The sequence below is a fragment of the Oculina patagonica genome, chromosome 3, assembly GCF_052425735.1.
Source record: "Oculina patagonica isolate OP01 chromosome 3, crgOcupat, whole genome shotgun sequence".
Lineage (NCBI taxonomy): Eukaryota > Metazoa > Cnidaria > Anthozoa > Scleractinia > Oculinidae > Oculina > Oculina patagonica.
Window position 1 is genome coordinate 19,013,710 of NC_135760.1, and position 26,217 is coordinate 19,039,926.

The 26,217-nt window shown below is 38.9% G+C and overlaps 3 protein-coding genes across 3 annotated transcripts; 1 reads left to right on the plus strand and 2 right to left on the minus strand.

Annotated features, from left to right (window-relative positions):
* The first annotated feature begins 1,480 nt into the window (after nucleotides 1-1,480).
* Nucleotides 1,481-14,458, plus strand: LOC144647024 (uncharacterized). The gene is made up of 8 exons (XM_078506768.1): nucleotides 1,481-1,552; nucleotides 4,349-4,479; nucleotides 5,886-6,002; nucleotides 7,442-7,558; nucleotides 8,321-8,473; nucleotides 8,564-8,689; nucleotides 9,866-12,185; nucleotides 12,617-14,458. Exons 2-7 carry the CDS (start codon nucleotides 4,369-4,371, stop codon nucleotides 12,173-12,175), a joined length of 2,934 nt encoding a protein of 977 aa, XP_078362894.1. The 5' UTR covers nucleotides 1,481-1,552; nucleotides 4,349-4,368; the 3' UTR covers nucleotides 12,176-12,185; nucleotides 12,617-14,458.
* A 174-nt stretch (nucleotides 14,459-14,632) lies between these two features.
* On the minus strand, nucleotides 14,633-24,905 carry LOC144647025 (uncharacterized). Its single transcript, XM_078506769.1, has 8 exons — nucleotides 24,538-24,905; nucleotides 22,807-23,409; nucleotides 21,342-21,436; nucleotides 20,156-20,315; nucleotides 17,395-17,458; nucleotides 16,577-16,860; nucleotides 15,848-16,009; nucleotides 14,633-15,089 (listed from the first exon to the last, which is right to left on the minus strand). The coding sequence occupies exons 2-8, from the start codon at nucleotides 23,380-23,382 to the stop codon at nucleotides 15,021-15,023; spliced, it is 1,410 nt and encodes a 469-aa protein (XP_078362895.1). The 5' UTR covers nucleotides 23,383-23,409; nucleotides 24,538-24,905; the 3' UTR covers nucleotides 14,633-15,020.
* LOC144645879 (uncharacterized) lies at nucleotides 18,152-19,690 on the minus strand. Its single transcript, XM_078505405.1, has one exon. It carries the CDS (start codon nucleotides 19,688-19,690, stop codon nucleotides 18,209-18,211), a length of 1,482 nt encoding a protein of 493 aa, XP_078361531.1. The 3' UTR covers nucleotides 18,152-18,208.
* Nucleotides 24,906-26,217: the final 1,312 nt, after the last annotated feature.

The following is a 26,217-nucleotide window of genomic DNA, read 5'->3' on the forward strand; positions in this document are numbered from 1 at the left end:
CTAGTATATATAAAACAGTGGATAGCGTTTTTGGCCCGCGCTGATTTGCTACTCAAACTCGGAATGTCCTTTGCTATTCACCTCCGAGCAACCCGCGAGAGAAAGTTGTAATCTTTGTAGGGAAAAACAAGTCAAAAAAGCTCTTTCTGGCTATATTATGTCGCTGTTTTAGTATATACTAAAACTATTCACCTCAGTGTCAGCCAACTTTTCTGCCACCTGCCAGTTGGGATTTTTAACCATGTTACGTTCGTTTAAATAGTGAGCTCGCCAGCGGATTGTGGGATATGTGAATGTTCATGCATACATGATACATGCTCTGTCAAGGGAAATCCTCAACTGATCATAGTTTTAAAAGAACCGTCGGAAGACCAAAAGGTTTTGAAACTGGTTTACATAAAAGAGTTATATGCTATAATTTCATTTTAATTGTTTTTAGTAATCTCGTCCCCAAGGTTTGCTCGACATTCAGATACACTGACTGGTCGTAGGATTTTTTATTTTTATCTTTGGATTGTCACTCAACTGTTACGAAAAGCTCGGCGTAACTAGCCTGCGTCGCTGTAACCACCTCATTCTCGTCCCAGAACCGCTTGATTTGCATCAAAATGGATCTGTAGGTGAAACTCATTTTCATTTGAATGGTTTCGCACGTAGACTCGTTTTGAAACAGCTAAAGGAAAAGAGTAGCTCGGAAATGGCCTATTTTATCGGGCTTTGTGACGTTTTTTGTGGACTAAAATGCGATAGCCTGCTTTTCTGATCCAATCAGAAAAAAGAAAATAACGAAGCCAGCCAATCAGACTGTTACTGGAAAGTATTCAACGGCTCGTTTCATTTTCTTGCTGGTTGGCACAGCAACGTTTTACTTGAGAAGTTGCCTGCAGCCATTCCACAACAGTTCTGTGAAGGCCCATTTACACGACAGAAAATGTTTGGCACGGCATGTATAAAAATCTTTACTCGTCCTTTTTCTTCCGTGCTAAACTATGTTAAATAATGTTTCGCTGCCAGTATAAGGCTCAGCATCTTGACCACACTTACGTAATTCTCACTCATTCTCACTTGGCGCATGCCGCCATGTTAATAACGTGACAAACGAGAGGCGCATTTTTTTGCCCTTTTTTCCTCCTAAGGCGTAGATATAGGGTTTTCGTTATAATGGTTATGTGTTCTTTTGCAGTTTGCGTAAATTAAAAAAATGTAAGGAAAATGGCCCTTTGAGGAGCCTTTTCTAACTGCATACCACCCTAATAAGACAAGAAAAGGGCTATCGACCTTCCCTCCCTCCCTTCCCACCCTCCCTCCCTCCCCATTGAGACATTCACGGGGAGGGGCGAGGAGCAGTTTTTGTTCAGTTAGATAAGGACCAATTTATCTAACAGAAACAGTTTTCGATATTGGACCGCGTTGGAGTAAGAGCTAATTAGCAAAACATGAAACAGAAACACGGAAAAAACGTGTTGACGCTCACGAGCCTGAAGAATTTTGTTGAAGTAGTTGGACTTCGGGTGTTGGTTCCCACTCAAGGTTTCCCTTTTGAGAAGAAACGGTAAGTTCTAAGGTTTTAAAGAATTACTAACAAGGAATCCCTTTAAATTGAGGATATACCTGCAAAGCTTGAAATGTTATCTTGTCAGCATAAATTTGTTTGTTTCGCGTAAACTAGTTCAGTCGAACCACCAAGAACGGCGACTTCCTTTTAGCGGCCACCTCTTCATAAAGGCCGGCTTTTTCGGCCAAATCCTACGGCAAACTATAGCTTTTACTTCAACTAAAAACTCCCTACAACGGTCCTATCTCTACAATAAAAAGTTTACCCTGCCCCACGCGCGCTATGGCCTCGGCTAGTTCTGCCACACGAGTTTCGACTGTGTTATTTGCGCCATCGTACTAGTGGGAGTTCTCGGCCGATGTTGTTCAAATATTATCCATTGGCAACCTATGGGCTTTTAGAAAAAATAACATTCTACGTTCGTTTGATGCGCCACACGCGTATGCATGACGAAAGTAGCGTTTCAAGGTTGAAAAACTCTATGAGCCGTCAAATGATTAGTTTAACATAAACGTTCCGTGCTTGGCTCTTCTGCTTCTTCGGTGTGTTAAAATAGGCTCGTATGGATTTTTACTCTGAGAAGTAGCCGCGTTTAATTGAAAATTTTGAGCCATTTTCTGTCGTCAGTTGAAACATTCCAATCCTACCTTAGTTTCTCTCTACAAACAGGAAATTGGTATTTCGAAAAGGTAGGAACTTAATGTTATTCAGTAGAGCAGAAAGTTACAGATGTTTTTCTAGATGTCTATACATGTGCGGGTTCTTGGGTGGTCAAAGCCCAGTTGTACAAAACACAATCGTCAACTTGCGATTTACGTTCAGAAGATATTTAATACTAAAAGATACCACACTCACGTTAAGACCTGTTTTCCCTGGGTGAAAGCACAAGTACAAGAATTAGCATACGCGCATAAATAAAAAAGAACAAACACACTCGTGAATTCTTATTATGTTGTCCTCACATGGCATAAGCATAATCGTAAGCATGAGAAAAACACGATTGTTCGTTTTTTTTTTGCTTACACTTACTCTTATGAGTCGTTATTATGACAGAGGAATGCGTGTGTTCATTTTGTTATGTGCTTGGCTTATGCTTGCGTGTGTGCCTATGCTTGTGCTTATATGTTACATTCACCAAGTCTTTTGCTTTAGGCTGTGCGGGCGATATTCACTGATCTTCCTTTATTTCTCTTGTCTATGTGTTTCTTTCTCTAGTAATAGGTTTTTCCCAAAATCTCTATTTTCTTCGAGGGTGAAGGATATTGGACGCGTGTTCATGGTTGATTTGAATTGGTTGCTGATTTAAAGTGATTTTACTAATAACAAACGGAAACATATTTCGATATCGGAACGTTTATATATTATCATTATACTGAAGTACAAGCTAATTAGCAACACAAAACAACCCATTCCCGGGAAACACTGGTCTGAAACACAATATTGACAAACATTTTTCGCTAACAGTGGTTATAAATGGCTTTCGGTTTTCCACTTCGACAATTTAACAATTATGAAACGTTCGCCTCATGATGATATGTATTAGTATATATAAAACAGTGGTTTAGCGTTTTTGACCCACGCTGATTGGCTACTCAAACTCGGAATGTCCTTTGCTATTCACCTCCGAGCAACGCGCGAGAGAAAGTTGTAATCTTTGTAGGGAAAAACTAGTCAAAAAAGCTCTTTCTGGCTATTATTTATTTCGCTGTTTTAGTATATACTAAAACTATTCACCTCAGAGTCAGCCAACTTTTCTGCCACCTGCCAGTTGGGATTTTTAACCATGTTACGTTCATTTAAAAAGTGAGCTCGCCAGCGGATTGTGGGATATGTGAATGTTCATACATGATACATGCTCTGCTCAAGGGAAATCCTCAACTGATCATAGTTTTAAAAGAACCGTCGAAAGACCAAAAGGTTTTGAAACTGGTTTTACATAAAAGAGTTCTATGCTATAATTTCATTTTAATTGTTTTTAGTAATCTCGTCGCCCAAGGTTTGCTCGACATTCAGATACACTGACTGGTCGTAGGATTTTTTATTTTTATCTTTGGATTGTCACTCAACTGTTACGAAAAGCTCGGCGTAACTAGCCTGCGTCGCTGTAACCACCTCATTCTCGTCCTAGAACCGCTTGTCCCTCTAAGCCGGCAGAGCCTGGGGCACGTGAAACAACTAGACAATCTGTTGAACCAATCAAAACTCAAAGTAAATACATTCACCGGACGCGAAGCACGGCAAACCCCGACCCCCGACCAAGGCAGTGGTGTCTCCGAAGGGGTTTTAGAATATCCTAATTTAGTATATACTCAAACAGTGGATAGCGTTTTTGGTGCGCGCTGATTGGCTTCTCAAACTCCGATTATCATTTGCTCTTTACCTCCGAGCGACAACACTCGATATTTACCTTGCCGCTTCGCGGCTCGGTAAATCTCCACCACTAGCAACCTCCACTTCGGTGAATAGTTGTTAACTATTTGCGAAAATGGTAATCGTTAACCGGAATAAATGAATAAATCACCCTTTTTGTGTTATATTACCTCACTGTGCCGTAGGTACATACTAAAACAACTATTCACCTCAGCGTTGGTGTCCACCACTAGCCACCTCCGCTTCGGTGAATTGTTGTTAAACAACTTATAACTTGTGCAGTTGCCATATGTTATTATGTTAATTACTTGCTTCCTATGGATGTATAGAGATTCGATTGTAGTTAAAATGTAACTAGTTGTCATTTTTCCACGAGCAGAATGTAGAATGTATTATAGCTTTGTTTTTATTCGTTTCTTTTAGACCCAGATAGAAGCTTGACAATGAGTGCGTCTAACCGGTCAGGAGACTTGCCAGATATCTCAGAATGGCTAGCCAATTATTCCTCATTTCGAAGTATAGGGAGAAGTAGAACGGCATATCCACTAACTAATGTAAGGGCCTGTTTATATGGAGGAGAGTTGTCCCTGCTAGGAGGGTTACCCTCTCCCCCGAGCCATCGTTTTCCGAGCGTTTAGATGAGAAAGTTGTCCCAGTTGACCGAGCCAAAACTTGGCCCTCTCGGTTCAAAAAACTGGCGAGATTTGTTTTGAAACATCTATAATGGCTGCTTTTAATAAAATCAGGAACGCGGAATCGTCGACCAAGACCGTTTTTTGGACTAATTTACCGCCGACTCCGATTTCAATTTATCTCCAATTTTGTTTTTGATGATTTTAGCGTTTGCGCGTGCTCCGTATGTGTCAACATTACTTGTCCCTGGTAGGCGAGGCAAAAATGTCCAAACTGTTTATATGGAGAAAAAGTTGGATCGCTCCCCAGGGTCACCCTACCTTCAAAGCGAGTGACCCTCCACCCTGGGCCACCTTACCCCCTAAGCCAACTTTCTCATGCAATTTCTCATGTAAACGGTTCGCAGTTTTTTATAAAGAAACCTATGCAAAGCTCTCTCGCCTGGGGTGGCTTAGTATGGAGGGTAACCCTCCTACCAGGGACAACTGTTCTCCATATAAACAAACTCTTAGAGCACGTTAAGTACCGCTTTAAAATTGTGCAAGAAGCCCTTTCACGCTTTCATTTCATTCCTTTCATTTTCTCTTAAAACTAATAATGCATAAAACTAATTTAAAACAATTCCCTAAAGTAATACTGACACAAGATCAGAGTAAGGCGACAATAAACGAAGTAAAAGATTCCTGCTGCTTTGTAATAGCTGAAACCGAAAATTATCATTTTAATGTACTTAATTATCTTGTCATATAACAAGATTTGAAACTTATAATCGGCTACCATATTTGTGGTCAATGGTATATGAGCTCATATACCATTGCCTGTTAACAAATCAAAACTCGGGAATTGCAATATTCCATTGCTAATTTTTAATAATTACGATCGCGCGTTGGATATGAGATGGTAGATAGCCAACTCGGCGTTATAGCATTGTTGGCTATAACGATCTCATATCCAACAAGCGCGAGTGGAATAATTGTTTAAACGCCCGAAGAATTTCAATATTTTAACTCCCCAGCTGGTTTCGTTTGACGCGTATCGGCTACCACATATTATCGCGCACTCGTGGAATAATTATTAAATATTTAACTAATTTGGCTTTTATACAGTAATCAACAAAATTTCCTTTTTACGTGTTTATGCGGGGCAGAGACAAAGTCTTTGTAAAAATGTAGCAGATAATCTTAAATGGCTTGTTATAACTATTATATGCAGTTACCAATAAAGGAAAATGCTTTATGTCAATTGTTGTTATTTTAACCGTCCTTTGTCCACGAGCGTGTTCAAATTTTAATTGAACTAACACCTCCACTTTTTTGTTTTGTTTTAGACAAGGCAATCTTCAGAAACCGCGACTGACCATTCGAAAAATACACCAGGCAACAGCATGGAAGAAGAAAGAAGGAGAGCACCAGCACCAACGTCTCCGAAAGACATCATAAGAGCAGTAAGAACATATATATATGCATTTAGTAACTGTGCAAGAAACCCCACGAGATGGAGGGGTACTCTTATTTTGGGGGGTTTATAGGTTTGTTTGCTCCAACAAAGGGCTAACACTCTGAACGTCAGCTTTTTTAAATTCGATACTGCGGTTAATTTACCTTTATCAACGTTCAGTTGATTATCAACTAAGTGTTTCACTTGCCCACCAACGCAGTACAACAGTTTCTCAAAAATTAACAATGTTAACACTGTTAACATTGTAAACACGTGTTAATACGTAAACACTGTTAACATTGTTAACACGTTAACATGTCAACACGTTAACATTGTTAACACGTTAACACTGTTAACATTGTTAACATGTTAATACGTTAACACTGTTAACACGTTAACATGTTAACATTGTTAACAATGTTAACAGTGTTAATGTGTTAACGTGTTAACATGTTAACATGTTAAATTATTAACATGTTAACATGTTAACAAGTTAACATTGTAAACACGTTAACATATTAACGTGTTAACAGGTTAACAGTGTTAACTTTGTTAACATGTTAACGTGTTAACATGTTAACATGTTAACATGTTAACGTGTTAACGTGTTAACGTGTTAACATGTTAACAGGTTAACATGTTAACATGTTAACACGTTAACACTGTTAACACGTTAACATGTTAATATGTTAACACGTTAACATGTTAACACGTTAACATGTCAACACGTTAACATGTTAACACGTTAATACTGTTAACATATTAACATGTTAACGTGTTAACACATTAACACGTTAACATGCACGTTAACATGTTAACGTGTTAATGCGTTAACACTGTTAACATGTTAACACGTTAACACTGTTAACATATTAACATGTTTACATTGTTAACATGTTAACGTGTTAATGTGTTACACGTTAACGCGTTAACACTGTTAACATTGATAGCATTTTAACACTAAAATATCTGTGCGTAAATTCCTCAGCTAAACAAAAAATATATGGTCTATTTCAAATTGAACAATCTGTTAAACTTTCCATGCTGCAGTAAATTGAAGCGGACAAAAAGCAACCTGTTTGATTTTCTATCCTTCTACTAATGCAAATGTTGCAATCTGATCGGCTAAGCTTTTAGAATTCGGAGTGAAGATTAAAATTGATAGCTGATTCGGCTTTCGGCCTCAACAACCTTCACCTTATAAACATTTCGTGCTCATTCTCTAATAGTTAGATAGTGTCGATGTTGGAGAACCTTTTGCACACACACAAGTTCTTCAGTTACAGGGGGACTTCCCCTCCGCCGCCTTGGGAAGAAACCTTTTTCCTTTGGTACGCTAATTGCCCATTATAGATAATGTGTCAGCCACATGTCATTCATTGTCAGTCATTGTCATGGATAGCTCAAAACGTCAGTCACTGATCGTGTCATTAATCTTGTTTTCAGTTTTTCTGGGCACTTAGAGAAGAAGCATTGGTCGTTGCTGCACTTCTTGTCATATGGACACTTGGCTGGAAATGGTTGACTGCACTTGCAATCGTAATATTAACCACTTTTGATAGGGTAAGCACCTTTACAAGTAGCCTAATTTACAACTGTCAATCATAATTATCGTTATCATTATCATTATCATCGTCATCGTCACCATTGTCATGATCATCATCATTATCATTGGGATAATGACAGTTTTAGAAAGTTGTATTTGGAAAGATGTTTTCTCATTTTTTTTGACGAGACACTTTACTTGGAGGGTATTTTTTGTGATGTCCATCATAAGGCATTGGGCGGGCTCGTCATATTTTATTACAATTTCTAGTTTGTTGTTTTTATGCCCGTACTTGTGTTGATTGGGATGTGGCGCAGAATTGCCATATCATCATTTTCGCCCACTGTTTTTAGGAGACAAGCGTGGCCGAGTGGTTTAGGGTGCTGGTGTTGTAACCCGGAGGTCACCGGTTCGAGGCCTGCCCTTGCCACTAGCTGGATTTGTTTCTCGGTTGTCCCCCCGAGTTCGAATCCTCGATCACGCTTTGTATATAGCCAACTGGTCTGCCTCCTGCCAGTTGGGATTTTTAACCTTGTTATGTTCATTTATAAATTATTTGTTTCCTCTGTTTCAGTGGCATGCCTGTAAACTAGCTATCTCGTTGAGATATGAAGCTTAGTGCATGACCACTATAAATACATATTATTATTATTATATTATTGCTAATAATATTGTACTTTTAAGTTATATTTCCTAGTGCATCAACGAAGAGATACATACTATTGTTACGTAAAATTTTCAACTCACCAATTGCGTTATTAATCCTTTTTTTTTTTCAGTTTTCCTGGAAGCTTGGAAAAGACGTTATACTCATTGCCATTGTTCTTTTAATATTGACACTTGGCTGGAAGTGGTTGAATGAAATTGCAATTACTGTATCAATTGCAATATCAAGCATTGCAATTGTTAAATTTATCATTTCTTATTACAGGGTAAGTAATACGAGTCTCAATTCTTTATTACTACAATGCTACGCTATACGTTTTTCAACTCACCAAATGTATCACTGATCCTATTTTCAGTTCTTCTGGACATATAAAAGAAAAATTATGAGCGTTGCCGCACCTCTTGTCCTATCTACACTTGGCTGGAAGTGGACGATTGCAATTACCCTTATTATATTAAACGCTGCACTCTTATTATACACGGTAAGTACCCTTAACCATAAAGACACACTATAAAAGAAGGTTTCCCTGGGAAGACCTGGCCTTATTTATTCTGTCAATCAACAGCGAACGTACGGAACAATAACTGAGCTTGACCAAAAAAGAAAGGTAAAGTCTGCTGTCGAGTCAAGTGGAGGTTATCCCGTTTTCAATAGTATTGAGCGACTTAGAAGTATTTCCACTCCCCCCTGGATTGGATGCTATTCCATCGTAGGGTTACCCCCCAGCAGTAAATTCGCTTGTACCCATTTTTATACCGGGGTGGAGTGAATCACTATGAGAGTGTCCTGCCTAAGAACACAACGCAATGACCCAGCCAGGACAGCTCGATCCGGAGTCCAGCGCACTAACCATTTGGCCACCGCGCCTCCCATAGCTTGAGAACTAGCGAGGAATAAAATTCGTTATTTTTTTATCTTAACCGATAAGAAAGACGAAATTTGTAACAAATAATGTTACCGAAAGCTTAGCGAGGGTAAAAGAGTTTGTGCCTACTCTGCTGGAGCAGTTTTAAATTGTCAACAACTTAGAGCTTTGTGTTATAGCGTTTTTTTTTCGTATACAGTATACAATTTCAAACCATGGCCTACTGCCAAAGTATGTTACGAGAACAAAACAGCGTGGAAATTTTATGATACATGACATCATTCTCAAAAGGAAATGTGGCTGGTCAATATATATCGGCACGCAAAAGTTGATGTGCGTAATATCCATGCCAGCTCATATTGTAAGGACTTCAAAACCTGCTGTAGACCCACAAGGAAACAATTATCTTTTTGGTTTGTCTTTCGAAAAAACGAAAAGAACACACCAGCCCATGTTGATCTGAAATTAGGCCTAATGTCTTTACCAGGCATCTTTATCGGAGTTTTGCGAGACTCATTCGACAAAAAAAATCTAATTCCGTTTCCTTGCGGATCTACAGTCCCTTTCTGCTTGCAATCACGAACAGAAATATAATTATAAGCTGCGCTCTAGAAAAACAATCAAATCCCTCGTTCAACAGAAAAGAGCTTTAGAAATCCTTGCTCTTATCTTAAAACGCCTCGCTCTTTTAACGTTTCCGTATTTGCTATAGATTTTACCTCTGACGTCCGCTAATGGTCTTCGGAAGGGGAAACTTCATTTAATTTTTACCGACAAAACTTGCTGTTCTAGGCGTCCATAACCTTCTTTAACTGGCTTATCAGTGCTGCAAGAAAAGCGGGAAACAAGGTTGTGGAAGGGTGTGGATATGGTTTTCTTGCTGGGATCTCTCTCATTCGCAGAGACTACAAAGAAGCCATAGAATACCACAGCCGACGTCTTACTCTTGCTAAAGAGATAGGTGACAGAGCGACGGAAGGACGTGTGTACCGCGGGCTTGGTTATGATTTTTGGATGCTCGATGATTTTAAAACAGCCATAGACTACTACAACCAACACCTTAGAATAGTCAAAGAAATGGGAGAGAAGACCAAGGAAAGACAGGCATATGATGCTCTTCAAGTTCTTTTTGACAGTCTCGGCGTTGCATACCTCATTATCGGTGATTCCAGAAAAGCCATAGAATGTCACAAGTCACAGCTTAGTATTGCCAAAGAACTGAAAGCAAAGAATAAGGAAAGACATGCTTACAAAAATCTTGGACACGTTTATTACCACTTACGTGATTTCAGAAGCGCCATACATCACTACAACCTACAGCTTAGTGTTGCCAAAGAAGTGGGAGACAAGGCTGACGAAGGAGATGCCTACGCAAATCTTTGCAAGGCTTATTACCGCCTCTCTGATTTCCAAAGAGCCATAGACTATCATAACCTACATCTTGCCAATGCCAAAGAAAGGGGAGACAAGGCTGAGGAAGGACGTGCACATGGGAATATTGGATGTGTTAATGCCGCTCTCTGTGATTACAAAAAAGCCATAGAGTGCCATAGCCTACATCTTCACATTGCCAAAAAAGTGGGAGAAATGGATGCTGAAGCACGAGCCTACCGTGAGCTAGGTTATAGCTTTGAGTCACAAGGGCTTTTACCTGAAGCACTGGAAAATTATCGATGCAGTTTGACAACTTTCAACGTTTTAAGAGATCGTTTTAAGTTTGAAGCGGAATGGAAAGTTGATCTGCGAAACGAGTATAAGGCTTCGTGCAGTGGTTTGTGGAGGGTTCTGTTAAGACAGGACAAGATTTTTGAAGCCTTAGTTGCTGCCGAGGAAGGAAGAGCCCAAGCTCTAAATGATCTTCTGGAATCCAGATATGGTTTTCTAACAAGTCAGTCTGCGGGAGCATACGGACAAGAAGAAATTTCTCTGGACGAATTGCACAGATATATCACATCAAGCACAGCTTTTCAGGCAGTTGACAGAGGCACAATTAATGTGTGGGTATTGTCAGAAGGACGATTTGTCGGTTTTAGGAAACATGAACTTGGCAATTCGTTTACGTTGGATGATGCGACGTCCGCCTATCGACCTCTGATACAAGCTGCCTACAAAGAAATTGGTGTACGCGTTGGCGTTCAATGCGAAAACCGTTCCTTGCATACTGTGAGAGAGAGCTACATCGATGAAATGTCCGGGTGGGAAAGCTCACAGCATCCTCTACAGCAGGTTAGACCTCTGGCCGCGTTGTATAACATCGCAATTAAGCCATTTGCAGACCTTGCCCAAGGTGAAGAACTAATCATTGTCCCGGATGGTCCACTGTGGCTGGCTCCTTACGCAGCATTCGTAGATTCTGATTCCAAGTACCTCTGTGAATCTTTTCGAATTCGACTTATTCCCTCACTGTCCAATTTGAAAATGATCGCTGATTGTCCAGAAGGATACCACTGTAAGAATGGTGCATTACTTGTGGGAGATCCGTGGGTAGCTGGAGTTACCGACAGCAGCGGAAAAAAACTTCTAGAACAGCTCGCGTTTTCCAAGCAAGAAGTTGAAATGATTGGAGAAATCCTCAACGTAACACCTCTCATTGGAAAGAAAGCCACGAAAGCCGAGGTTTTGAGACGACTGAGTTCAGTTGCCTTGGTTCACTTTGCAGCACATGGCCGCATGGAAACTGGTGACATTGCCTTGAGTCTAGATCCCGAAAGAGTATCTCCGATCCCTACCAAGGACGACTACATCTTAACAATGGCAGATGTGCTCAGCGTTAAACTTCGGGCAAGATTGGTTGTGCTAAGCTGTTGTCACAGTGCCAAAGGTAAGATCTTAGATGAAGGTGTGGTGGGTATCGCATGTGCCTTTCTGGATGCTGGTGCTCGTTCTGTTCTGGTTTCACTGTGGGCGATCGATGATGAAGCCACGCTGGAGTTTATGAGAAGTTTCTACCATCACCTTGTGGAAGGAAAAAGTGCAAGCAAGTCTCTGAACCTGGCCATGAAAGATCTCAGAGAATCAGACAAGTACAGTGATGTGAAATACTGGGCGCCTTTTGTACTTATTGGCGATGACGTTACTCTGGAATTTGATGAAAAGAATTGAGTCTTGCACTGTAAGTATTCATATAAGTATCAATTGTTTCATTCACGCCCAAGGGAAGCCATATACATATTTACAAGAGAACCAACTAACTTACTTATAAACCTTAGTTTTCCTTCCTTTAAGTAGACGAAATAGAACCAGTTAATATAGGGTTTCTATGCTGTACTGAGAAATGAAAAAGATATGTTTTATCCACAACACCCAAAGTGCCAGATAACCCAGAAATTTAACTTAACACTCAGAAGCAGTCGAGAACAGCAAAACTTCCACCTTGATGTTGCCCAACGAATATGTTCAGGAAATTCAAATACAGTTTTATTTCTTCACAAACAAATATACATAAATGTTACGCCAGCATTGATTGCAATTGAAAGATGTACACATTGTATCTTGTATTTAGAGGACACTAATAACATATATATCTTTTTTCTTTGTGTTTAGTATTTGCAGGCAGAGAGGACTTTGTTTCTTAACAATGCTACGTGGAAGCCAACCTTCCAGTGAGCTTTACAACAGTTGATAGAGGAGCTGGCTTCTTTAAATAAACTGATTTAGTGTAAGAAACATGAAGGAACTTCGAACGGTAAAGAAGCTGTATGTTTGTTTGCTTATCGGAGCTTAGTTAAATATAATCTTAGTGAGTAACACAGTAATTTCTTTAATTTGCCATGTTTACTTTATCCATCACATCGAATGACCCAAAATACTTGGACACTAGTACCAAGGAAGGTTAGCTAGCAGATTAAAAAGAAAATGTAGCAAATGATTTTTGTTTAATAATAAAGTGACAGATTAGTAAAGACTATTATAAGTTGGAGCGCATGAAATAGAGTAGTTAAATTAAACTTTCAAACGCATATGATTTTGCAAAGATGTCCAAAACGTAATATGCCAGCCAACATTATTAACCCTTTTCCAGATAACCTTGATAGACAATAAGCAAGAACCGGAAAAATAAAATTTCTGTAAGGTTAACGGTACTTGTACCGATTAGGGTACTCCAGGGGTGGGCCGGGACTCCAGTACGAGAGGGACGAGGATGCTGGTCGAAAAAATGATATTCCTGTAAAAGGAGACCAATCGGGGCTGGACGCAAGCTTTTTTGGACCCCTAAAAGATACCGTCAACACAATATAATATTTCTTGACGTGCATCCCTGTAAACGAGACCTTGACGGCGAAAAATATTTGCATTTACTCTAGATGAGACCAAAAGCTATAATTTACAGCCTAAGTGAGACGACGAGCATCCCCTTCCTCTTCATATGTGATCCCCCCACCTCTAAGTGATATTCTGTTAATGTAATTTAAGACGACTGAGCTTGAGCACTAGCATAAGCAAGTTTAAAGAATATTTAGTTACCAAATATAGAGAATCCTGTACAATATTTTTAAATCGTAGTCACACCTTATCGGTGCCCAGTTCGTCAAGTTTATATCGAGGTAATGTTCATTGTTGCTTCGTTATAAGGTATTTTTGAGCATTTTTTTCCTTTTCGTAGCGTTAACTGTAGACGCCCGTACGTTATGACGTGATATAAAAGCGCAAGAAATAAGCAACGGTAGTGTCTAGGTAGTATTATGTTACAAATTGTTTTCGATTAGTTTAGGTTATTACCCCAAGGCTCCGCCCGGAGGCCCAAACCTTATCCACTGAAACACCATTTTTGACGTAGTATGTTAAACACGATAGAAAGTACTAAGTTTGCAGTCAGGAGTTGACATAAGAAATATCATATTAACGTTTCCACCAATAACCTTCGGCCTTCTTCGGTTAAAAACTGGCAGAAAAAAGCAACGGTTTTTTTACGGTTACGGTTACGGTCCATCCACCATGTCACGGTCTGTGACTAGCTGTATTTGTTCTTGGTCGTCCCAAGCTCAAATCCTCAGTCACGTTTGTAAATAGCCAACTGGTCTGTCTCCTGCCAGTTGGGATTTTTAACCACGTTATATTCATTCATTTAAAATGTCTGTTTCTTCTGTTTCAGTGGCATGCCTGTAAAGTAGCTAACTCGAAACGGAGTGCATAACCACTATAAAACATTTACATAATTTACGTGTATTCTTGCAAAAAAATCGAGATTAAAGTTTGAAAGACCCTGTCTGCTTTGCTTTTGTTTCTCAAAATTTTCATCAGAGTGCAAACGCTTTAAGCAGGTTTCAAACTTTTCTTCGTAAGACGTTTTGATAAAGAAAAACTAATGGCACTCATGAGAACGCTCTAATTTCACGGGCCATACTGTAGAGCACGGCCTGCAAAATTGACCAATCACAACGCGCGTACTATCTAAGAGATATAATCTTTACAGGTAGGCGACGCCGTCACAAATTACAGTGTTTTGTATGGAAATCCGATGGAAAATAATTTTGTCAAAAATTGAATCCTGAACAACTTATGAATCGTAAAGTTAAGATACTAAGGCCGAGGAGTTGTATTCTCCAAATTTTGACGGATGTGGCTGTGCTGGAAAGCATCCAGTCCATATATTTGTCTGGGAAAAAAAATATTGACAAATTTATGGAACACTAAAACGTAACTGAACGCTTTCTAGTCCAGCTACATCCATCAACTTTGGCGAATAAAATATTTAGCCAACCATCTTTACTCAACAATTTATAAAAATATTATTTGCCATTATTTGACAAAGAAGCTTTTTCAACACTCTTTTGAGAAAAATAGTATCGGTTATGCTCAGATCACCTCCTAAATAAACCTCCATGTCAGAGCTTAAATCCAAACAGATATAATCCAGCGAGCTTGAGGTTGTTGTCGGTTGCACTTTTCTTTCTTGGTCTGCACTTGGGTAAACAGCTTTTTCTAGATTCTGTTACAGGCCAGGCGCTCAAGTTGCCTCACAGTGGCGTTGACACGAAGGAATTTCCGTCAGACGCAGTTCTCGGGCTTTTCGCATCTAAGAATAATACGAACGAAGTAGGTTGAATTTAGAAGTTTGTAACATATATAACATTACACAAATAAACTCACCTTAATAAAAAGCAAAAAAGAACATTTTAACTCTGTACGACACATTGAGGATCTGAACTATGACGAAGAGAATTCATTAATTCTTTCATTTTTTTTTAATTTAGTAATATGTGGCCTGGCATTGAGTGAAAAGTAATTGCATGTGTTAAAAGCCCTTTCTAGCTAGTTATATCTATAACGATGACTCAGTGGTATTATAAACCGTCGGTCTTAGTCCCTTAATCAGCAGAAATGCTTTCTTTTAGTTTCGAAGTAGATAACTTAAAGTGAACTTGCAAACAGACTCAGCATTTCGTGGTGTAGAATACCGTAAAATTCCGACTATAAGCCCTGGGCTAAAACAACTTCGGAAGGGGTTTTGGGTGGGCTTATAAACGGAGGGGCGGGCTTATAGCGGGGGGGGGGGGGCTTATAAGCATGGATAGAAATAAGTTCTTAAGTTAAAAAGTCATAATTAAGCAACATTTAATCCTGTTCAGTACTGTCATCCAGCAGAGGGGGGGGGGGTTATATCCGGGGGGGAGGCTTTTAACCTGATGTATTTTTTGTTTCCAGGTAGATGGGGCTATAACCATGGGGGGTTATAAGCGGGGGGGGCTTATAACCGGAATTGTACGAAATGTGAAAAAGTCAGTTTTGGTAGAATAACCACTTTGATGACCTCGTAATGTACTTGCTTAAGACTGGTTTGCAGAGTCGTTGTCTAGATTTCCTAATAAAGACATCTACCAAAAGGCCGAGTGCTAACAGACCAAGGAAAACGCCCATGACGATGAGCAAGAAAATACGCGTCTCTTTAGAAGTTCCTGAAAAAAGACCCTCTATATCCTTGGATGGCTTGAAAGACTACCAAAAATAATATCACGTGATTATCGTTACAAAAACACTGATGGGTGAGGGACTTTTAAAAAAGCAAAGCGATTGCTTATTTTGCTTAAAATGCAATAAAAAATAACCCTTTACATAAAAAAGGCCAGATGTTTTAAATTCCTTAAATAAGAGGACCCTTGTTAGATCAATGAGGGCTGTTGTTGCTATTATTTTTGTTGAAAAACTCCAAAGGGGAAATTAAAAGCGAATAAAATGGTTAACTGAGATTTAGGCAGTTGGAGATGGATCGGCTGCTAACATATCGAAGTCTGCACTTCAATTTGTGTGCAGTGTGGTTCTTAATAATACACCAGTCTATTGTGTTCCGCTTGCAAATTTTTACATTTGCTAATTTGTCAAGAAATATTTAATTAAACATTTCATTCTCCATACACTTTCTTTATAATCCTTGCGTTCGCTTCTACGGTCAGTGTTCCGCAGGACATACTAGTCGCGGACTCGGAAGTCCGCGATTTCCGGACATGACAAATAAAACGTTGAATAGAACTTTAGCTATCACTTTCAAAAGCAGCAGCACAATACCTTTAAAGGAGTAGTGTATTCTTTCACGAGTGAATCAATCAAAGGATTCTCCAGGCGACGTCTAAAGCAAAAGTTTTTTCGTAAAAAGCTGCAAGTGGTGTTTCGTTTAAGAGCCATCTTGTAGGTGATCTCTTTATGAACAGTGTCGAACACTCTCAGGTTACCATCATCGTCATCATCGACTCTATCTTTGTAAAAGTAGAAGGCTCGGAGTCTTTCCATGAAGACACCTTCGACTTTTTCTTCAACCAGATCGTTATGCATGTCTTGAAATTCGAAGTATGCTGGAATAAACAACATCTGTGTAAAATACAGCAGATTTACGTAACCGTTGTAATGGTATTCTAACTTATCGGAAAAAACATTCCCAGCATCTTCAGATACATGTATGGTTTGAAAATATTGGGAAATATCAATTTGATCAAGTTAGTCTCTAACTTTGGAAATGCTTGAGTCATCGGGCCGTGATCTAATCGGCATCGGAATCAAAGCGAATTCTGTGGTAAATTACTATCTACCCAGCAACAAAATGATAAATTCAATGGTAGACGGATTAATTGCATGCATGTGACAAAAGCTAACCATCTGAAGAAGTTCCAATCTATTTACTAATTTAATTCAGACCCCGGATTGTAACGCTTTAACTGTTGACGTTTTAAGATATTTGTAACATGGTTATGTTCATTTTTTTTTTAAATTAACCTAAAAATAAAACAATTTGAAGGTAAATGTTTGCCAACTGTATTTAACGTTTCTGTGGTTTATAAAGGGGGTAATATTCCTTATGTGCCCATCTGAGTAGGATCGACACTACTTACTATGAGGTGTTGCCCCCATATAATATGCTTCGTTCTCTGCATTGCTGTCGTCAAGTACGGCTACCTAAAGAAAATTTATATGTGCTTTTAAAATAGGGACGATGACTTTATTTCTTATGTCGGACTGATTCTCTCTATCTGTACATATTTGTAGTCTATAAAGTGTAGGAAAAAGTGAAAATTTTACTGAAAAATCCATCACATCGTTGTTATTATCGACTTTCGCTGAGTGCTTATTACACAATAGCCAAAGAAGAAATGGTATCTTGGGAAGATACAGCAGGCTGGGTAGAAAAGTGCAAAATATATTACAAATATCCTAAAACAGTGACTTAAAATTGGGTTTATTCTAGGCAGTTATATAGTAGAAAGTTGTTATATCATTTTAACCAAAGCTATAAAATATCACGTACTTCACTACAGCAGGTTGTAGCTATCGCAAAAACTGTTATTTTTAGTGGTTTGACGGGACGAAAGAATTGGTGGCGATATATCTATACAGTGTATCTATTCTAGTATTTTAGGTAAAGTCTGCGTCCGAGCCAAGTGGCCCATACAGCAAGAGCTTATCCCGGTTCCCGTAGCATTAAGCGACTAGGAGTATTGCTACTCCCCCCTGGATGGGATGCTAGTATATCGCAGGGTTCCACCCCCTCAGCAGTAGATTCGCCGGTACCCAATTTATACACTTGGGTGAAGAGAGGCACTGTGAGAGTAAAGTGTCTTCCCCAAGAACACAACGCATCGCCCAGTAGGAGGTAGCAAGGCGTGACAGGCCGCACAATCTCTACCGGTGTGAAACATTTGAGAACCTTTATATTTTTGCTCTAACGAGCATATCCTTTAAAGATTTCCCTTTCTTGAAGGAGATGATGGGTGGATCTTTGAAGATTTGTTTGAGTAGTGGTTGTTCCTCTATGATGTGCCATTTTTTCATTAAAATTTGTTTGATGTTTGGCACTGCTGGTTCATATTGTGTGACAAAAGGCAAAATTTCTTTCGTATCTTTTTTGTTTTGTTTAAGTGCTGACTTCCTTTCTGTGAAGTTAATTTCTGATAGGTTTTTATCTATCAGATTTCGTGGGTAGCCCCTTGCGACCAAGCGTGCTCTGAAATTTAAAATGTTCTCTTCAAAAGTGGTTTCTGAAGAATTTGTTCTTAGGAGTCTAAGAGCTTCGCCCTTTATGAATCCTTTTTTCACACTTGGCGGGTGACAAGAGGTGTAGTGGGTGTACTGGAAGGTTTCTGTAGGTTTAAAATGTGTTTTTATGTCAAGGATTGATTGTTCCCTGAATCTTTCGCCTTTGTATATGACTGTATCCAGAAATGTAGTTTTTGTGTTTGAGATTTCAGCTGTGAATTTAATTGTAGGATGATGTGAATTAGCTTGATCAATGAATCTTTCGATCTCTGTTTTGCTGGCGTCCCACAGTGAAAATACATCGTCAATGTACCGTTTCCAAACTGTAGGTTTTTTGACAGTATTGCTTAGGATTTGTGTCTCAATTTTAGCCATGAATATATTGGCAAAGGCGACAGCCATTTTCGTGCCCATCGCAGTGCCGTGTATTTGAAGATAGTTCTTTCCATTAAAATGGAAGGAATTTTCTTTAAGTATGAGACTAAGCATTTCTCTGAGGTAGTATGTGGGTATTGGAGGGCTATTATTGTGAAAGGTGTCGTATGCTTCGCATACTGTTTCGATACCCTCTTCTTGTGGTATATTTGTATACAAGCTGGTTACATCCATCGAAACAAGGAATGTTTCTTTATTTACGCTGGTTTTCTCAAGAAAATTTATGAAATCAGTGGTGTCCTTAAGATACGACTCCTGTGATTTCGATATAGGTTGTAGCAGTGTATCAACAAAAGATGATATTCTTTCTGTGGGCCCATCACAACCGGAGATTATTGGTCTCCCAGTCATGGTTGGCTTGTGAATCTTTGTAAGAGTATAGAATTCTGGTATTCTAGGTGGATTTGGTGTTTGTGATAGCCATTTCTCTGTCATGTTATCAATGTGATTGCCATGGTGAAGGTTTGTAATTAAACGTGACACCTTGCTGTGTGTCTCTTTAACCATGGGGTTGTCAAGAGGCCTGTAATTGTTTTGATCGTTGATTTGGGTTTGACCCTCTTGAATCTTGTGTATTGTGTTCATGACATCGGTGGTATTTCCCTTGTCCGCTTTCTTGAGGTTAATTTCTTTGAATTGTTTTAATTCATTTAATGCTTTGCGTTCATTGCGTGACAAGTTCTGTTTAGGCTTAGTTATTTTTATCTCAGCCAGATCCATTTTCACTTCTTCTAAAAAGCTAAAAGAAATAACAGCTAAAGAAAAAGATACGAAAAAAAGCTAAAGATAAATACGAAAAAAAGCTAAAGATACGAAAGAAATTTTGCCTTTTGTCACACAATATGAACCAGCAGTGCCAAACATCAAACAAATTTTAATGAAAAAATGGCACATCATAGAGGAACAACCACTACTCAAACAAATCTTCAAAGATCCACCCATCATCTCCTTCAAGAAAGGGAAATCTTTAAAGGATATGCTCGTTAGAGCAAAAATATAAAGGTTCTCAAATGTTTCACACCGGTAGAGATTGTGCGGCCTGTCACGCCTTGCTACCTCCTACTGGCCAGGCCTTGAACCCGAGCCGTTCGACTGGGTGGAGTCGAGCGCGCTAACCATTAGGCCACCACGCCTCACACTCGTATTTTATCGACTTTTAAACGTCGTCTGCATGTCATTGCTCACCTCTTGTCCTTCCAACGCACTGGTAAACGTTGGCAATGAACTGTGAGTGAGAGCAGACGTGACAGTAGCCGTGAACATGGTGACAACAATCACACCAAGAAGAATCCACAACACACCAAACAGGCGGCCAAAAAACGATCTGGGAGTTTTGTCTCCATATCTACAAGGATATAACATAAACAATTTTTTTTAATCGATATAAACATTTTTTGGGAGAGGAAGGGCTCCGCATAACTTTAAATGAGCCTCAGTCTGAAGATGACCAACGGTAGTGGTCGAAACGTCAAAATGACTTGTTTTGATGTAAAGAAAATGAAAGAATTATATTTGAGCTGCGGATAGATGTAAAGTAAAGAAATGATCCTTGCAGTGAATTGCAATTGAAGAAATTGCAAAGAAAAAAGCCTTAAAAAATTCAGGGCTTCAACGGGATTTGAACTCCTGACCTCCGCTATACCTGTGAGATGCTCTACCAACTGAGCTATGAAGCCATACATTGGGAGCAAGATGCATTACGGTGGTCATCACGCATCGTTTTGATTCAGTTGATTAACAAAGTATTTTGTCTGTGTTTGAAACTTTATGGTTTTCATAGTTCTAACCAGCCTTATAAGTTATTAACCTTGTTTCAAAGGTCCTCACATCGTTGTTTGCAGGTGGTAATGGGAAGGACGATATCAAAGACGATGTTTTACATTGTATGTTGTGCTTGGAAAGTAATGAAAGTAATTTTCGCGGACAGGAAGCAAACGTTGCAAAAGAGTCCAACAAAATCTTAACTGGAGGAGTTAAAAAGGCTCATCAGTCATGGAATAAGAATAAGAGAATAAGAATAAAAACTTTAATAGTAAACTACCCCACAGGGCTTTTCAGTTACTATTTACAATAAAAAATAAAAACTACTTAACTCTAATATTTACAAATAAAATTGAAATTAAATAAAATAATGATGAAAAGTTTAAAAGAAGATGATTCCTAAGGTTTGTTTTCTATACAGAAAGCAGAACGATCTTATGGTCTTTTAATTTGACAGTTAGTTGTTTCGGACCTTTTTCTAGCATTTGTGAAAGAAAATTATTTTTCTGTTCCATTTATAATCAAAAGGACCAATGTTCAACAGCATTCACTTTAACAAATGGTGCACGTTTCATTCATTTTCTACTTTTTCAGTTCTTCATTTGCCTACCCTACGGTGGTCATACTGATAAAGGCCCACCAAAATCCTTCATAAAACCCTTTTGTAAACGCCAAGGGGAATTCTTCGTTCTGCACATGGAACTCCTGGAAAAATACAGAATAAAATTTCATTGGCATGCATAAAATCGTAACTGCATGAGAAAACGTTAGGCAGCAGACAAACTGATGAAGACAAAAATCCATAACGATAAACGAAGACATCGCGTCGAGGAAAAACACCCCTAAGAGATTGGTACACGTTTGGGAATACTAAACTAATGAGATTGTTTATACCCTTTTTATGTTATTTCAGTTAATTTTACTTTTTACGTCATTCCTCGGCTGCCATTCTTGGAGATAAGGAATAATCCGTCACAATGGCCGTTTTCACACTAGAAGGCGGACAAGTCGTCTGACGATTTGTTCGTCTAGTGTGAAAACTGGACGGGCAAGTAATCCTGTTTTGGTCGTCAATTCATATCAACACACACCAGCACTTGCTGCCTCCGGCATAGTTCCCTAGCATGCGAAAAAATAGCTGCCATCTGATGATCAGGTAAATGCTAATTTCAAGCATGCTATAAACCATTTGTGGTTCTACAGAAAGCAGAATTACCTAAACCTTCAGCGATCACACTGGCTTTGAACTGGTCAGGAATCTTCCTGAAGTCACTCCCGCGTTTGCAGTTTTTTTAGAGCCACCGTTTCTAAAGTTAGGGCCCTGCATTTGAGTGCACCTGTAATTATATTCTTGACACTTTGTTTTACTCTCTTTAACGGTCTTGTGATCATTTCGTTGTTGCCGCCATTTTGATTACCAACAAACTAACACTCCTTTTGCTAGCGCCAATTCAGTTTGAAGGCTAAATACGACCATTTCTTCGTCTAGTGTGAATTTTAAGGAAAACTTCCGTCTAGACGACCAAGTCGTCCTCAAAAATTCGTCTGCCCAGACGGCCAAATCGACTGACATAGACGACTTGTACGTCCAAAATCGTGTTTTCACACAAAGACGACTTGTCCATCTCAGACGATTTGTCCGTCTTGACGACGTCTCTAGTGTGAAAACGATCAATGATTGACGTTCTTAAATAATCGTGTGCTTTAACCGACCTTGAGTGAAAAAAAGAAATGCTCAGCCTCTTCACTCTGGGTAGGAGTGAAAAAACTGAGAACTGGAAAAATCTTTACTCCGTTTTGAAAAATAATGAAAATAAGATGAAAAATACAAATTAAGAGCTATCAATGAAAGGTCACACCTAGCCGTTTCATCCAAATTGTACAGCATATTACATGGCATGACAATACTGCAAAGCAGCTTCCATTAACATGTACGGTCAGCACGCTAGAGTTTTACGCACAAACATATAGCCACACGTACTGCCTGAAAGTTTCAGTCTCTGGGAATGGGAGGGTCAGTAATTTTAGAACACTGAGCTTTAGTTGTTAAATAAAATTATATATTTTTAACATACCAACGCCCAAATCAAAATCCCAGCGATTCCAGCTAGAAGGAAGGTCAAAACAAAAATGGGCCACGAGTCGTAGAGTGAGTCCAACACCAAACCTCTCGCTTTCGCGTTGTAAAGATCAATGAGGCCAATAAGCACATATCCATGTGATTTGACAATATTGTGGAAAGTGTACTCAATGCCTGAGAATGTTAAACGCGTTTCCAGCTTTTCTGTAACAGGGAATATGATATCAGCTCTCACGAGAGCCTCGTCGAATGCGTCTGTGTCAGTGCCCGTTTCGATGTTATTAAGCACGATCAGATGTATGCTACCGTTTCCATGGCAACAACCCTCGAAACTTTCGCGAATGTAGTCAAACACAATACCATGGGCAGATATTTGACCGTTACCCTCATCTTCGAATATAACGTAGGGTGGAAATGATAGCATCACCACAGGAACGTCTCCAGTCGGACACCCTGTCGGGTCGTACGGGCTGACGTTATTATCCGGGCAGTCACTGTCCGCCAGTATGTGATGAATTAAAACCAAGGCAAGCACAGTGAAAATCAACCTATGTCGACTGGAAGTCGCCATTTTTTGAAACAAAGACTTGAAACCAAACTAAGAAGACGAAAACAGAATGGTTAAAGAAAAAATATTACCTTAGGTTATCCAGTAGCATGTTTTTACTTGAATTAAATTTTTAAAATAAAAACTTCATGTGAAAATGCAAAAACAACCTACCGTTATTGTTCTTTAAAATTTATATTTTAAGCACCCTTTTCATTCTGTTTCTGTTTTGCTTTTCTAAAAATACTTCGTTTTTAAATTATACAGATCGCTTATGTTTTTCAGTCGCCACGCTGTATTATCATTAATATCAGTTACATTGTAATACGTTTGTCAAATTCAATTTGAGTCAGTTCAAATAATAATTACGCGCAGGTGAAAACTGGAAAAACTAAATTACATAACCTACTTATAAATGTATGGATTTGACGCACAGAATTTTTAGTTGTTATGGAAAACTGTGACATTTTCTATTAGATAATGCAGCTTACCTGTTAGTAATTTGATATTTATAGTCAGAGAAATTATAACAGCATTTTGCAGCAACTCCATTCTGGGTTTTTTGGAATAATGCATGAATTGGTTGTTTCTACAGTTAATCAACACCGCATACAAATCTATTCTTTTTCTCATGCTGAGACCCGTGACCAAATCTGTATTTTTGTTGGCTTATAGCTGTGGATCCCCAATGTAGCGAACACGCTTTTTACAGTTAGCCACTCGGCGTCGAAAAATTTAGAAGCCGCAATGGATGTTCGTTCAATGCAAAAAGATGAGACGAGAATCGGAAGAAGTAAAAAAGTTTTTCTCACACACACACCTGCACTTAAGTTTCTTCTTCAGACAACTTAGTACAAATAAGCGTTTTAAATAGAGCCTGCACGTCTAAGCAAAGATAAAAACGTTTCTAAATTACTTGCAGCATAAACTGTCTTATGCATGCATCTCAGGATTATACATGCAATACAGTCTCCCTTGAAATAACTTTAAACACTGCAAACAATTTGTCCTGAAACTGCAAATTAAACAATTTGCCTTTTCACATAATATTCGCTAAAACATGTAAATGTGATATAAAAAGAGCGTAAATTTTGACTTAAAATCTTTTGCAATAAAAACCAAACGCTTTCGTCCACAGTCTTCTTCCATTTGCCTTTTTCTGTTTGAATTTAAACTTACCTCAATGGGTTGCTTTCCCTGTTTTCGCTTTTGGCAGGCAGTAGTTTGTAATATCCCGATTTGTATGCTAGCAACCGGATTATCCTGCTCTCAGATTATACTGGTGTAACGGGGTAAATCACTAAGTTCTTCTCACTGAAGCAACTGTTGAAAAAATGGCAAGACCCTATGATCTCAGCCGTAGATCTTGTAGTTTGTAGTAGCACATGAAGAAAACAAAAACAACACATGTACGAATCGTTTGTCGCTGTTTCAGATGTTTCACCAGAAATTCCCTTGTACACCATGCATAAAGATATGCCGTAGTTGCAGTTCAAAGAGAGCTTCTAATCAGTGACAAGATACTAAGATCCGTTGGAATATTGCGAGAAAAATATCCGCCATATGTTTAATTTTATCGAATATTTAACGAACTCGAGAAAAAAACACTAAACAACTTTTCTGTGCGAAAATTTAAAGCAGCAGGGTTTGTGAGAAGTTGCACTGTCATTGGCCCGTCAGACAACGGTTCCTTTGGCGTATTGTAAAGTGCTGTCAATAATCCATTCTCAACACAGTGCTTTGCAAAATTAACAGTAAAATCAATAGTAAGCAGCTGCAATCGGATGAAGTTTTAACAGGGTATTGATTATTATAAATGCAGATAAACTCTCGATAAGGTTAAAAGATGTTAAGTCATTTCATAAAATCTTTTCATAGATTAATCACGGTAAGTAAGAATAGAGACAATTTTCCTAATGTTTTCCGCCTCATTCGCCAGAAATTTCGTTGACAAATTTCAGTGACATTTGTAACCTGCGTAGCAGGCGCCTGTGTAGTTTTTTGGGGAATTTGAAAGCCGCGAGATTGGGAGACGGCCACGCGAGGGAAGAGGGAGAGTTTTCCTTCGCGTGGCTTTCTTGCGCCTTTCCCAAAATGTGCGCCCCAAAAATAAACAGGCGCCTACTACGTTGTAACACTTTTACCCACAGTTAAGGTGGCTGGCGACAGTTTGCAGCACTTTTCAAGACTGAGATTTAGATGGGTCATTATAATCACTCTGCTACAATCATGATGTCAAACAAATGTCCAATGATTGGCGAACACGTTGTTGTCATTTTTATAACCGAATAGGTTGCCGTAGCAACAGTATAAATTTCTTAATACACCCTTTTAAACTTAACTGCCAATAACTCAAAAACGAGCTCGGTGACCCCTACTTTTTATTATAAAATTTTGATTAGCAAGACAAGATGCAAATGTTGGCAAAGTTTAAAACAATTCTGCACATGGGATTCAGAGCCACCTTAATTTTTTTGTAAATTTAAGTTAAGTTGCAACTTAACGAGTTGATTACAATTCAGTAATAAAAAATTAGGGTTCCGGACTTGTTTTGGCGTTAAGAGCACTTAAAGCTAGAGTTAAGGTGTTTTAAACAATTTATACCGTTGCTACGGTAGATTGTAATGTCAAGAAAATAATCATATTTTGTTTATCAGTGATTGGGCATTTGTTTGAGACCATAATTGTTGCATCAACTGAAAGAGTCGTTGTATTGACCCGTTAAAGTCGAGGAGCTGAAAAATGCAGGAAACTGTTTTGAGCCACCTTAACACAGGGCAGTCTTTCAAAAATTAGACCGCCCTTGCGTAGCCAATCAGATTGCGAGATTGCCTAATAGTCGGTCACTAGCATGGGTTA

Coding starts and splice junctions, on each gene's coding strand:
- LOC144647025 (XM_078506769.1), bottom strand. CDS start 23,382: ATGGCGACTTCCAGTCGACATAGGTTGATTTTCACTGTGCTTGCCTTG. Junction 21,437..22,806: donor GGATTTTGATTTGGGCGTTG/GTATGTTAAAAA, acceptor GTATTTTTCCAG/GAGTTCCATGTGCAGAACGA. Junction 16,010..16,576: donor AATACACTACTCCTTTAAAG/GTATTGTGCTGC, acceptor TATTTTTGGTAG/TCTTTCAAGCCATCCAAGGA.
- LOC144647024 (XM_078506768.1), top strand. CDS start 4,369: ATGAGTGCGTCTAACCGGTCAGGAGACTTGCCAGATATCTCAGAATGG. Junction 4,480..5,885: donor CGGCATATCCACTAACTAAT/GTAAGGGCCTGT, acceptor GTTTTGTTTTAG/ACAAGGCAATCTTCAGAAAC. Junction 8,474..8,563: donor TTATCATTTCTTATTACAGG/GTAAGTAATACG, acceptor TCCTATTTTCAG/TTCTTCTGGACATATAAAAG.
- LOC144645879 (XM_078505405.1), bottom strand. CDS start 19,690: ATGGATCTGGCTGAGATAAAAATAACTAAGCCTAAACAGAACTTGTCA.